General features: G+C 46.2%; 1 protein-coding gene across 4 annotated transcripts in view; it reads right to left on the bottom strand.

Moving 5' to 3' along the window:
• Positions 1–754: 754 nt before the first annotated feature.
• The window catches only part of LOC137373561 (transcription factor IIIB 90 kDa subunit-like), a 436,816-nt gene continuing 422,666 nt past the window's right edge, over positions 755–14,904 (bottom strand). For all 4 annotated transcript variants that reach the window (XM_068038499.1, XM_068038501.1, XM_068038500.1 and 1 more), the window contains 3 exons: positions 11,823–11,874; positions 3,009–3,171; positions 755–1,616 (listed from right to left, as the gene is read on the bottom strand). In XM_068038499.1, coding sequence (XP_067894600.1) covers positions 1,579–1,616; positions 3,009–3,171; positions 11,823–11,874 — 253 coding nt within the window. In that variant the 3' untranslated portion in view covers positions 755–1,578. The remainder of the gene's footprint in view (positions 1,617–3,008; positions 3,172–11,822; positions 11,875–14,904) is intronic.

The following is a 14,904-nucleotide window of genomic DNA, read 5'->3' as shown; positions in this document are numbered from 1 at the left end:
AAAGGGGGTAATTTTTATTTTTAATCTCCACGCCAAAAATTGACTATGATGAATTGAGTTTCAGAGTCACAAACACCTGTTTTTCGCCTGGAGACAAAACTTCAAATTACCCTCAGTATATGTGATTGGTGTACAATGCATTTCAACCACAGCTCACCATACTCTGTTCTCTCCTGTTTGGAAGGACACAATGAATACTCATACTGCTGCCTGCTTATCCACAGTTTCAATCAGTGTGAAAATCTCACATATCCACCATTAATTCTTCACTGAAGTCCTAGTGACAACACAGATTCTCCCTACACCATGCATGTTCCTTCATTGGTGACATTTAGATTTAATAGCTTTGTTTTGGTAAAACCGATGCAGCTGTTATATATAGATTGAGCAGTGCGAGTAATCCGTTATTACAGGAATATAATTATGTAAAAAGCATTGTTAACACCACTTGCAGTGAAGATGCAGTGTTTGCAATGTATGGAATGGCTTAATGTATTAGATGTTACTTGCTCTCCACACACAGCTGTGGTGAGTACTAGGTGGACACAATCTCTAATACACATCCCTGCACACACAAACTGTTCAAATCAAGATATAAACCGAATCCATAATGTCCTTACTCACCCTTCATTCGAACAATACTAACTCCCCTGAGTTTTCTTTTTATTATGCTTTACTTTTAAAAAGAAAGCGAAGAAATGCACTGTTGCTGTGGAATGAACAGAAAAGATCCCAAATGACTCAAACCAGTGAATCCATAAATAAACAAATCAGTAATTTATACAGAGGCCATCAGTTGTCTTTCTGTGAAACAAAGTTAACAGCCAGGGCCCTCACTTACAACATAACTTCCCGCCCACAACAACTTAATACCGAACAAAATGGATCATTTACGCATGGTTTCAAACAGCAAATTGGACCCTCAGTGGATAATATGACGACAATTTCTTCCAGTGCTCGTTTTCCTCAGGCCAGCCAGATTTCTCTAACCTCTGACCATACTAGTTTGTTTGGAGGTCTTCGTCCCGCTCCGTGGAGAGGCACTGTGTGGAACCTGCTCCTGCAAAACTGGGCAATTGGCAGTGTGAATAAGCTGAGCCTTGTGTGCCCATGCTTGCAGCATTTTCAGGTTGATGTCCCAACATGACAACACTAGCACCTCAAGTTTCTAAACCACTGCTCCCACCTCCAAATGTTTTAGCACCTCTGCTCCACAGGATGTTAAGTACACAGAAGTATAAAACTAAATTATTCAAATTAACCATAATAAATAGTAAATTCTGTACAAAAATAAACCAAAAAACCCTAAGAAATCAAAAAGCCAAGGGCCATCATTTCACTTTCAAATAGATCTCGAACAAAAAATTCTTCAGTTGTGAGTAGTTGGAAGGTTCCAAGCCATCTCCAAAATTCCGCCAGCCACAGACACTCCCTGGCTTTACAGACTGTTTTCCTGTGTCGAGCTTGTCACGAGAGAGAGTGGGATTCTGCCAGCAAGCCGTCTGCCACAAAAAGCCCAGAAAGCGTTCCCACTTTCCGACAGACTCTGACGTTCCTTCACGAAAGTGCAGAGATGTCTTAGAATCCATCGTCTTCCTCAATTTCAAAGCCGTAATCTTGAACAGAAAAATAAAGTGGGTCAGTATCCAAAAGTGAAATTTTTTTTTTTTTATTCGCTCATGGGCTAGGCCAGCATTTATTGCCCATCCCTAATTGCCCTTGAACTGAGTGGCCATTTCAGAGGGCATTTTAAGAGTCAACCACATTGCTGTGGATCTGGAGTCACCTGTAGGCCAGACCAGGTAAGGACAGCAGATTTCCTTCCCTAAAGGACATTAGTGAACCAGATGGGTTTTTACAACGATCGACAATGGCTTCATGGTCACACTAGACTAGCTTTTTAATTCCAGATTTTATTAATTGAATTGAAATTTCACCATCTGCTGTGGTGGGATTCGAACCCACGTCCCCAGAGCATTAGCCTGGGCCTCTGGGATACCAGTCCAGTGACATTACCACTACGCTACCGCCTTCCCATTCTCTCTTATATTCCATCCCCACCTCCTCCCTCAGTTTCTATCTTTCTTCCTCTCCCATAGACATTAAAATAGGCTGAGGTATGTTCTGTGGCCAATTCTGACACATTTGTATTGAGTGTCTAAAAGAAAAATGTCCTGAACCGCTTTGCAGCTGAGTGTCTCGTGACAAGCTCAATCAGGAACACTCTTGTCCTCGCCTGATGCCCACATATGTACCCGACAGCAAGGTCAACATGAACAGTGATGAGCAGCAGGAAGCTGATTCCAGGAACTCTAAGTATTCCCAGGGCCTGCTTGGGATCAGCGAAATCATCGCTCAAAACCAACCATAAAGATCACTGCTCTGAGCTGGTTTATGCCCCTTATCCACCAAGTTAGATTGCATGTCTAGGACAAGCCAACTTGTTCTCTAACTTTCAGCAATCCTATTCTTTACATAAAGTTTAATCTTAGTCATCTGATCGCACTCTAGCCCAGGACAGGAATTTAAACAGTCACTCAGAGTCCCCGCTGAGGGAGTGCTGCCTTATCAGAGCTGCCATCTTTAAACAGAGCATCCGTCTGCCTACCATCTCACTATACCCTTCAACCTACCTACATACCCTACTTTTCACCATATCCCTCAACCCCACCTTCTCCCCACAACCGCCGACCCCACCTTCTCCCCACAACCTCCGACCCCACCTTCTCCCCATATCCGTCATCCCATCTCCTCCCCATATCCCTGAATCATGTCTATGCACCTCACTGTATCTGTTACCCATCTTCTCACTCTATTCCTCAAACACTACACTCCATAGAAACAATTTACAATATCTGCTGAATGTCTGTTGCTATTAATTTGATCGCAACATTATTACCCACTGTTTGAACGAGCACTGCTTACTTCCCTTTGCATTTCTAAAGTCCTGCTTTAACTTCTCTCTTCTGGACAATTTTTCAGGCAGTATTTGTTTTTTAAATACCCACCATTTCCACCTATCAGCTGCAGTGCGCTAACGCAGTTCTCCTCCTCTTCTTCCACCTCCTCCTCCTCTTCCACCTCCTCCTCATTATAGATCACAGGACCACTCTCTACCAGCACTGCAACCGGCTGCACTGCCTGACTGTCACCAGATCCTGAATCAGGAGCCTGCAAGAGATATACAATTAAAAATACATCACTGCGTCACCGCAGTGACAGCTCCTCATATACCAAGGACACACTGAGTCAGCACACTCACGGCCCTCCACACACCATGCTTAGAGCTTTCCAGCAAATTCTTGGGGACATCCTAGGGTAGGTGTCTGCAACCGCATGCAGCTCCCAACCTTTTCCAGTTTGGATCGCAATTAACATGAAAAAAGCCTAAAAACATTAAGTCAAGGAAAGTAAGAGCCATGATCTTATTGTGGGGATAAAAAGCTAATCATTATGATTATTAGAATGAAAATCATGGGGCTCTAAATAAACCTGTGGTGTCACTATGCCGTGGTTATAGATAATGCCCTTGGTTCGAGGAACATGTTTTGAGGTTGCGACCATTATCGTTTCTCATATAGCTGAGATGATAAATTATTCTGACTGTGCTGCTCGAACTTTTTTTATTATCATGGGAATAGTTGAAAAAATTGTCTTAATTCTGCGCATCTTAAAATTTGTTTTAGAGATGACTTTACTGACAAAATTATCGTAAAAAACAGCCAAAATGTGATAATTCAGAGGTGGTTCTATTTTAATTTCATTTTTTCTACTAATATTTATTTTATTTAGAGATACAGCACTGAAACAGGCCCTTCGGCCCACCGAGTCTGTGCCGACCAACATCCACCCATTTATACTAACCCTACAGTAATCCCATATTCCCTATAACCTCCCTACACTAGGGGCAATTTACAATGGCCAATTTACCTATCACCTGCAAGTCTTTTGGATGTGGGAGGAAACCGGAGCACTGGCTAGTGGTAGCTTTCCTATAAGTTTGTACATACTAGGGTATATCTGCTACTGCTATTGGCACACATTTCTTATGCTCCACATTGAACCAGAGTTGGTCTCGTGGCTTGTTGATGATTCCAGAGCAAGAGACTTGCCAGGTTACAGAGCGTGGTGGTTACATTTCTGCTGCTGTTGATGACCCCCAGCATCTCAAGAATACCCAGTCCTGGGCTACTAAATCTGTCCTTAGCCTATCCCACCTCATACAGTGGTCTTGCCACATTACACAATGGATGATGTCCTCACAGTGAACACCAGACTTGGTTTCCACATTAACTGTGCACTGATCACTTGTGCCAATGCTAATTTTTTATTTTTATTTATTTAGAGATACTGAAACAGGCTCTACGGCCCACCAAGTCTGTGCCAACCATCAACCACCCATTTATACTAATCCTACATTAATCCCATATCCCCACCTTCCCTCAATTCTCTTACCACCTACCTACACTAGGGGCAATTTACAATGGCCAATTTACCTATCAACCTGCAAGTCTTTGGCTGTGGGAGGAAACCGGAGCACCCGGCGGGAAATCACACGGTCACAGGGAGAACTTGCAAACTCCACACAGGCAGTGCCCAGAACTGAACCAGGGTTGCTGGAGCTGTGAGGCTGCGATGCTAACCACTGCGCCACTGTGCCGCCCAATCGTGAACAGAAGTGTCAGTGACTGGCTGGTTGGTGAGGATGAGGTCAAATAAGTTACTTCCTCATGTTGGTTCACTCACAAGTGGATGCAGTTTCAGTCTGGCAGCTATGCCCTTCAGGACTCAGCCAGCTGAGTAAATGCTGATACTATTGACGGTTCGTATTAAAGCCCCACTCAGAGTACATTCAATGCCTTTGCTTCCCTCAGAACATTCTGCAAATCACACTGAAAATAGAGCAGCACTGATTCCTCAGTTCTGAGCAGTAAATTTCCTTGGCTTTGCATGACCTTTGTTACCTCTTGCTATTCCAACGCACTCGTGGCTGATCTCTCACATTTTACTCTCCGTAAACTTGAGGCCATCCAAAACTCTGCTGCCCATGTCTTAACTGGCACCAAGTCCCGTTCCCCTATCACACTGTGCTCACTGACCTACACTGGCTCCCAGTGAAACAGCATATTGATTTTAAATTTTCATCCTTGTTTTCAATCCCTCCATGGCCTCGCCCCTCCCTATCTCTGTAATCTCCTCCAGCCCCACAACCCTCCGAGATATTGACACTCCTCTAATTCTGGCGTCTTGTGCATCCCTGATTTTAATCGGTCCAACATTCGTAGCCGCACCTTCAGTTGCCTGGACCCCAAGCTCTGGAATTCCCTCCCTAAACGTCCCTGCCTCTCCATCTCGCTTTCCTCCTTTAAGACACTTGTTAAAACCTACCTCTTTGACCAAGTTTTTGGTCACCTGACCCAATATGTCCTTTTGTGGCTTGGTGTCATACTTTGTTTTATAATGTTCCTGCAAAGCGCCTTGGAACGTTTTATTACGTTAAATGAGCTGTATAAATATAAGTTGTTGTGGTTGACCTGAAGACATAAGACTTAATGGGATCCAGAGTCAATGCTGAGAACTCCCAGGGCCCCTCTCACCTGACAGTGTATCACTGTGGCAACCCCATCACCGTGGGTCTAACATGACAGTGGGACAGGGCATTTTTAAAAAATTCATTCAGGGATGTGGGCGTCGCTGGCTAAGCCAGCATTTATTGCCCATCCCCAATTGTCCTTGAGAAGGTGGTGGTGAGCTGCCTTCTTGAACCACTGCAGTCCATGAGAGGTAGGTACACCCACAATGCTGGTAGGAAGGGAGTTCCAGGATTTTGACCCAGCGACAGTAAAGGAATGGCGATATAGTTCCAAGTCAGGATGGTGTGTGACTTGGAGGGGAACTTGCAGGTGGTGGTGTTCCCATACATTTGCTGCACTTGTCCTTCTAGTTGGTAGAGGTTGTGGGTTTGGAAGGTGCTGTCTAAGGAGCCTTGGTGCGTTGCTGCAGTGCATCTTGTAGATGGTACATACTGCTGCCATTGCGTGTCGGTAGTGTAGGGAGTGCCATTCAAGCTTTGTCCTGGATGGTATCGAGCTTCTTGAGTGTTGTTGAAGCTGCACCCATCACGCTCCTGACTTGTGCCTTGTAGATGGTGGACAGGCTTTGGGGAGTCAGGAGGTGAGTTACTTGCGCAGGATTCCTAGCCTCTGACCTGCTCTTGTAGCCACAGTATTTATATGGCTACTCCAGTTCAATTTCTGGTCAGTGGTAGCCCCTATGATGTTGATAGTGGGGGATTCAGTGATGGCAATGCCATTGAATGTGATGGTTAGATTCTCTCTTGTTGGAGATGGTCATTGCCTGGCACTTGTGTGGCGCGATTGTTACTTGCCACTTATCAGCCCAAACCTGCATATTGTCCAGGTCTTGCTGCATTTCTACATGGATTGCTTCAGTGTCTGAGGAGTCGCAAATGGTACTGAACATTGTGCAATCATGGGGAGCATCCCCACTTCTGACCTTATGATTGAAAGAAGGTCATTGATGAAGCAGCTGAAGATGGTTGGGCCTAGGACACTACCCTCAGAGCTCCAGGTCATCACTGCAGGAGTTCGAGATGATTGACCTCCAACAACCACAACCATCTTCCTTTGCGTTACGTATGACTCCAACCAGCGGAGAGTTTTCCCCCTGATTCCCACTGACTTCAGTTTTGATAGGGTTCCTTGATGACATACTCGGTCAAATGCTGCCTTGATGTCAAGGGCAGTCACTCTCACCTCACCTCTGGAGTTCAGCTCTTTTGTCCATGTTTGAACCAAGGCTGTAATGAGGTCAGAAGCGGAGTGGCCCCGGCAGAACCCAAACTGAGCGGGTTATTGCTAAGCAAGTGCCGCTTGATGCCACTGTTGATGACACCTTCCATCTCTTTACTGATAATTGAGAGTAGGCTGATGGGGCGGTAATTGGCCGGGTTGGACTTGTCCTGCTTTTTGTGTACAGAACATACCTGGGCAATTTTCCACATTGTTGGGTAGATGCCAGTGTTGTAGCTGTACTGGAACAGCTTGGCTAGGGGCGCAGCAAGTTCTGGAGCACAGGTCCAGTACTATTGCCGGAATATTGTCAGGGCCCATAGCCTTTGCACTATCCAGTGCCTTCAGTCGTTTCTTGATATCCCGCGGAGTGAATCGAATTGGCTGAAGTCTGGCATCTGTGATGCTGCGACTTCAGGAGGAGGCCGAGATGGATCATCAACTCGGCACTTCTGGCTGAAGATTATTGCAAATGCTTCAGCCTCATCTTTCGCACTGATGTGCTGGGCTCCTCCATCATTGAGGATGGGGATATTTGTGGAGCCACCTCCTCCAGTTAGTTGTTTAATTGTCCACCACCATTCACGGCTGGATGTGGCAGGACTGCAGAGCTTAGTTCTGATCCGTTGGTTATGGGATCGCTTAGCTCTGTCTATCGCATGTTGCTTATGTAGTTTGGCATGCAAGTAGTACCGGGTTGTAGCTTCACCAAGTTGACACCTCATTTTGATGTATGCCTGGTGCTGCTCCTGACATGCCCTCCTGCACTCTTCATTGAACCAAGTTTTGTCTCCTGGCTTCATGGTAATGGTAGTGGGGGATATGCCGGGCCACGAGGTTACGGGTTGTGGTTGAGCACAATTCTGCTGCTGATGGCCCACAGTGCCTCATGGATGCCCAGTTTTGCATTGCTAGATCTGTTCGAAATCTATCCCATTTAGCACGGTGATAGTGCCACACAACACGATGGAGGGTATCCTCAATGTGAAGGCGGAACTTTGTCTCCACAACGACTGCGCGGTGGTCACTCCTACCAATACTGTCATAGACTGATGCATCTGCGCCAGGCAGCTTGGTGAGGATGAGGTTAAGCACGTTTTTCCCTCTTGTTGGTTCCCTCACCACCTGCTGCATACCCAGTCTAGCAGCTGTGTCCTTTAGGACTCGGCCAGCTCAGTCAGTAGTGGTGCTACCGAGCCATGCTTGGTCATGGATATTGAAGTCCCCCACCCAGAGTATATTCTGAGCCCTTGTCACTCTCAGTGCTTCTCCAGGTGCTGTTCAACATGGAGGAGTACTGAGTCATCAGCTGTGGGAGGGCGGTAAGTGGTAATCAGCAGTAGGTTTCCTTGCCCATGTTTGACCTGATGCCCTGAGACTTTGGGGTCCAGAGTCGATGTTGAGGACTCCCGGGGAAACTCCCTCCCGAATGTACACCACTGTGCTGCCACCTCTGCTGGGTCTGTCCTGCCAGTGGGACAGGACATACCCGGGGATGGCAATGGCAGTGTCTGGGACATTGTCTGTAAGGTATGATTCCATGAGTATGACTATGTCAGGCTGTTGCTTGACTAGTCTGTGGGACTGCACTACCAACTTTGGCACCAGCCCCCAGATATTAGTAAGAAGGACTTTGCAGGGACAACAGGGTTGGGTTTGCCCTTGTCGTTTCCGGTGCCTAGGTCGATGTCGGGTGGTCCGTCCGGTTTCATTTTTTGTTACTGACTTCGTAGCGATTAGATACAACTGAGTGGCTCAGTTGTTGCGATTGGTCCATTATCATTCTATCAAACGATTACCAGGATGGGAGGTGAACTGGATGGACCTTGATCTTTGCCCGTTCAGCAGTTCCAATGTTTGCTACTGGGCGTCTTACTAGGCCACTTCAGACAGCAACAAGTGTCAACCACATGGAGGTTCTTGGAGTTGTTATACAATGTTTTGGGCAAGAGATGCAGAAGGAATGTGAGGAAGAACTTATGGACACAGTGAGTGATAATAAGGTGGAACTTGTGAGCATGTTGGAAGTGGAGACAATCCATGAATTCAAAAAGAAATTGGATGGGCACTTGAGAAAATTAAACCTGCTGGGCTGCAGAGATAAGAACGGGGGAATGGGACTGACCAGAGTGCTCTAGAGAGAGTTGGTATGGACTTGACGGGCATGCACACAGACACGCACACTTAAATACTTTATGGTCACTGACTGGTGATCAGAACCAGAAACCCTGATGTTTTTCACATCACTTGGGCCAACTGTGACACCCCAAATGCTGTGATCAGATAATTCAGCATCGGGACCAAGGCGAGCATCTTGCTCGTCTCTTTCACAAAAACAAGAAATGCTGGAATCACTCAGCAGGTCTGGCAGCATCTGTGGAAAGAGAAGCAGAGTTAACGTTTCGGGTCAGCGACCCTTCTTCGGAGTTCCGAAGAAGGGTCGCTGACCCGAAACGTTAACTCTGCTTCTCTTTCCACAGATGCTGCCAGACCTGCTGAGTGATTCCAGCATTTCTTGTTTTTGTTTCAGATTTCCAGCATCCGCAGTATTTTGCTTTTATTTGCTCGTCTCTTTCTTGGCCTCAGTACCATGCTGGGTAGTACATCTAAACACTGAGGATAAGTGTTTGCTGAGAGATAGCGGTAAACATGAAGAAATCTCTCTCTGTGCAATATTTAGGATGAGGTGACAATTTAACAGTGCTCAGTTTCCCTTTAATTCTTACTAATTATCACAGACACTACCAGTCTGTCACATCAGGAAAAACATGTGCTTATTTTCAGTAATGAGCAGCAGTCATTACATAAAAAGCAATCCCCAAGGTACTTTATCCGCCTGTGTCTGAAAATTAAAATGTATTTTAATTCTGATTAAAATGAAGCAATGCAAATTAAACCATTAGGTTTTTTTAAAACCAACTTATTAGGGATTTACACACACAACAAAACAATCACAGTTTTCAGCCTCATTTATTTTTACAGATGAAAAATACCCTTGTCAGCACACGTGAGGTGTGCAGTACAGAGGGCAAGATGCCATCCATTACACAGTTTTTGGCTTGGTCAGAGGGAAGATGAGCAAATTTCAGACAAAGGCAGCTGGTATCAAATTCCCTCCCTCCAAGTAGTAAGACGCCCAGTAGCAAACATTGGAACTGCTGAACGGACAAAGATCAAGGTCCATCCAGTTCACCTTCTCCCATCCTGGTAGTCGTTTGAAAGAATGAAAATGGACCAATCGCAACAACTGAGCCACTCAGTTGTATCTAACCGCTACGAAGTCAGTAACAAAGAATGAAACTGAACGGACCACCCGACATCGACCTAGGCACCGGAAACGACAAGGGCAAACCCAGCCCTGTTGTCCCTGCAAAGTGGTTTCAGGATCATTTCTCCCCGGATAAGTGATGCTGAGCAGGGCAGCTGCCCTTGCAGTTACAATGACATCAGGGGTTCCAATCTGCATTTATTAATGAGACTCCAGCCTACGCCTAACTGTATGGCCTCCTCATACTCCCGCAAAGCGGAGCAATACCCTGCCCCCTTTGTGCCTGGACTCACACATGAAGAATGACTCCTTGTCTAAGGGCAGTGCCACAGCACTGAACCCCAACAAGGACAGTCCCACAGTACTGAACCCCGATGAGAGCAGCCCCAGAGCACTGAACCCCAAAGAGAATAGTCGTACAGCAATGAATCCCAACAATGGCAGTCCCACAGCACTGAACCCCGATGAGAATAGTCGCACAGCACTGAACGCTGATGAGAGCCGTCCCACAGCACTGAACCCCAATGACAGCAGTCCCTCAGCACTGAACCTTGATGACAGCAGTCCCACAGCACTGAACCCCAATGACAGCAGTCCCTCAGCACTGAACCTTGATGACAGCTGTCCCACAGCACTGAATCCCGATGACAGCTGTCCCACAGCACTGAACCCTGATGACAGCAGTCCCACAGCACTGAACCCTGATGAGAGCAGTCCCACAGCACTGAATCCTGATGACAGCAGTCCCACAGCACTGAACACCGATGACAGCAGTCCCACAGCACTGAACCCTGATGAGAGCAGTCCCACAGCACTGATCCCTGATGACAGCAGTCCCACAGCACTGAACCCTGATGACAGCAGTCCCACAGCACTGAACCCTGATGAGAGCAGTCCCACAGCACTGAACCCTGATGACAGCAGTCCCACAGCACTGAACCCTGATGACAGCAGTCCCACAGCACTGAACCCTGATGACAGCAGTCCCACAGCACTGAACCCTGATGACAGCAGTCCCACAGCACTGAACCCTGATGACAGCAGTCCCACAGCACTGAACCCTGATGACAGCAGTCCCACAGCACTGAACCCTGATGAGAGCAGTCCCACAGCACTGAACCCTGATGACAGCAGTCCCACAGCACTGAACCCTGATGACAGCAGTCCCACAGCACTGAACCCTGATGACAGCAGTCCCACAGCACTGAACCCCGATGAGAGCAGTCCCACAGCACTGAACCCTGATGACAGCAGTCCCACAGCACTGAACCCTGATGACAGCAGTCCCACAGCACTGAACCCCGATGACAGCAGCCCCACAGCACTGAACTCTGATGAGAGCAGTCCCACAGCACTGAACTCTGATGACAGCAGCCCCACAGCACTGAACCCCAACAAGGGCAATCCCACAGCACTGAACCCCGATGACAGCCATCCCACAGCACTGAACCCCAACGAGAATAGTCGCACAGCAATGAACTCCAATGAGGACAGTCCCTCAGCACTGAACCCCAACAAGGTCAGTGCCATTGCACTGAACGCTGATGAGGGCAGCCCCACAGCACTGAGCCCCAATGAGAGCAGTCACAGCACTGAACCCCGAGGGTAGTGACACAGCACTGAACCCCAACGCGGGAGGTCCCACAGCACTGAACCCCCTCTAATCAGTGGTGTCAGGAAAGGCGAAGGAAAAGTGGATTTGAAAGGAATAGAATAAAATAAAATGAGTAAAAGCATGCTACCTGATTGATTGCTGGCTTTTTCGAAGGTACAGAGGAAATCAGTGGTCGAAGCCTGAAATAAAAAGGAGGAGAATTAGTCTTTCAATTTGTGTGTTGTATTAGATTCTCTACTGTTCGGACCTAGTCAAAAGATCATTTTGAACCTTTCCTTCAAATTAAGCCAGAGGCAGTGTGTATAAACTCACATCAGTGAGAAAGTTCTAAACAAACAACAGAAAAAACACTAACAAAGAATGGTAAGGGTTTTGAATAATCTGTTTGGCAATATATTAGCGATGTTCAAATAAGGCTAAATATTATGCGAGGGTTAATGTACCAGAGAGATGGGCTTCAATGGAAGGGTTAATGTACCAGAGAGATGGGCTTCAATGGGAGGGTTAATGTACCAGAGAGATGGGCTTCAATGGAAGGGTTAATTTACCAGAGAGATGGGCTTCAATGGAAGGGTTAATTTACCAGAGGGATGGGCTTCAATGGGAGGGTTAATGTACCAGAGAGATGGGCTTCAATGGAAGGGTTAATTTACCAGAGAGATGGGCTTCAATGGAAGGGTTAATGTACCAGAGGGATGGGCTTCAATGGAAGGGTTAATGTACCAGAGAGATGGGCTTCAATGGAAGGGTTAATGTACCAGAGAGATGGGCTTCAATGGAAGGGTTAATGTACCAGAGAGATGGGCTTCAATGGGAGGGTTAATGTACCAGAGGGAAGGCCTTTAATGGGAGGGTTAATGTACCAGAAGGATGGGCTTCATCGAGAGGGTTAATGTACCAGAGAGATGGGCTTCAATGGGAGGGTTAATGTACCAGAGGGATGGGCTTCAATGGGAGGGTTAATGTACCAGAAGGATGGGCTTCAGTGGGAGGGTTAATGTACCAGAGGGATGGGCTTCAATGGAGTAGGCTGAACACAAGGATGAGAATTTTCAACATGGGCCCATGGATAACGGGTGAACAGGACTTAGTGTGATTCAGGCTATGAATAACAGTGGAAAGACGGGAGCCCAACCAGGCATGCAATGGAATAGTTGAGTCTGGAGGTAACAAGCCTGGGTTTGTGTTGTGCATGGACAGTGAACAGAGACAAAATACGGTTTGAACGTTACTACTACAATACAAAAGAAAATACTGCGGGCGCTGGAAATCTGAAATAAAAACAGAAAATGTTGGAAAGACTCAGCATGTCAGGCAGCATCGGTAAAGAGAGAAACAGAATTAATGTTTCGGGTCTGTGACCTTTCATCAGAACTGAACATTACCACCTTCACCAAGGTCAAGAAATCTTGACATTATTCATTACCCTGGCTCTCACAAGAAGAATGAACATTTGGTGAATTCCAGCCAGAAGGGGAAGGAACACAACACTCAAGGCACCGAACTGGAGATTGTGTTTTACTGATGTGAGTGACAGCTCCAGTCCACACAGTATCAGTGAAACCCCAAAACAAAGGGACCTGAGGGACACCAGCTCCTAATTAGCTCACTTAGGAAATGATCTGTGCTTAATGAGGGGGACTGCTCGGTGCTGCTGCTGTCAGAAATGCACGGTGGATGATACCGAGTGATAGATCAGAGTGGTCCAGGCTTCCTCGAGACTGCTGCTCCATTGTATAATTAATTTCCAATGTTATCTGAAAGGCCTGCGACAGTTTCTTTAATTGTGAAGCTTTTCAGTATTTTTGCTGTTTCCGGTTTAGTCAATTGATTTTTGTGTGTGGAGACAAGAAACAAAATTTCTTTCTCGGCCCTGTCCAAAGCCCCTAGGTCACGATGGGGTATAGGGAGTGTTTGATGGGGACAGTGTAGAGGGAGCTTTACTCTGTATCTAACCCCTTTTTTTGCTTTTTCTTTTAGTCTAGGGTGAGCTTTACTCCATATCTAAACCCATGCTATACCTGCCCTGGGAGTGTTTGATGGGGACAGTGTAGAGGGAGCTTTACTCTGTATCTAACCAAAGTAGAAAAATATGTCATGACTTTCTTCTCACCCATGCCCCTGATCACAATATGTAAATTGGAAAAATATGGTTTCCAGGAACTGAATCCCATATATGCAAAGATGCTCCAGACTGACTGAAAATGACCATCACTCAGAATCCTGGTATTTCCCGGTGAATACTGACTGCTGTAATATCGGTGGTATTGTTGTCTTTTTCCTGCTTACTTTGGTTCTGTCTTCACAAAGGAGAACACAAATATCATACCAGAAATGTTGGGGAACACAGGGCTTAGTGAGAGAGAGGAACTGAAGGAAATCAGTATTAGTAGAGAAATGGTGTTGGGGAAATTGATGGGATTGAAGGCCGATAAATCCCCAGGGCCTGTTGGTATGCATCCCAGAGTACTTAAGGAAGTGGCCCTAGAAATAGTGGATGCATCGGTAGTCATCTTCCAAGATTCTATAGACTCTGGAACAGTTCCTACAGATTGGAGGGTAGCTAATGTAACCCCACTATTTAAAAAGGGAGGTACAGAGAAAGCAGGGAATTATAGACCAGACAGTCTGATATCGGTAGTGGGGAAAATTCTAGAGTCCGTTACCAAAAGTTTTATAGCAGAGCACTTAGAGAACAGTGGTAGAATGGGGCAGAGTCAGCATGGATTTACGAAAGGGAAATCATGCTTGACAAATCTACTAGAATTCTTCGAGGATGTAACTAGTAGAGTTGATGAGGGGGAGCCAATGGATGTGGTTTATTTGGACTTTCAGAAGGCTTGAGACAAAGTCCCACATAAGAGATTAGCGTGTAAAATTAAAGCACATGGGATTGGGGGTAGTGTATAGCGATGGATAGAAAATTGGTTGGCAGACAGGAAACAAAGAGTAGGGATAAATGGGTCTTTTTCTGGATGGCAGGCAGTGACTAGTGGGGTACCGCAAGGATCGGTGCTAGGACCCCAGCTATTCACAATATATATTAATGATTTAGATGAGGGAACTAAATGTAATATCTCCAAATTTGCAGACGACACAAAACTGGGTGGGATGGTGAGTTGTGAGGAGGATGCAGAGAGGCTTCAGGGTGATTTGGACAAGTTGAGTGAGTGGGCTAATGCATGGCAGATGCAGTATAATGTGGATAA

The sequence above is a fragment of the Heterodontus francisci genome, chromosome 9 (assembly GCF_036365525.1).
Source record: "Heterodontus francisci isolate sHetFra1 chromosome 9, sHetFra1.hap1, whole genome shotgun sequence".
NCBI lineage: Eukaryota > Metazoa > Chordata > Chondrichthyes > Heterodontiformes > Heterodontidae > Heterodontus > Heterodontus francisci.
This window is presented reverse-complemented; position numbering and strand designations above follow the sequence as displayed.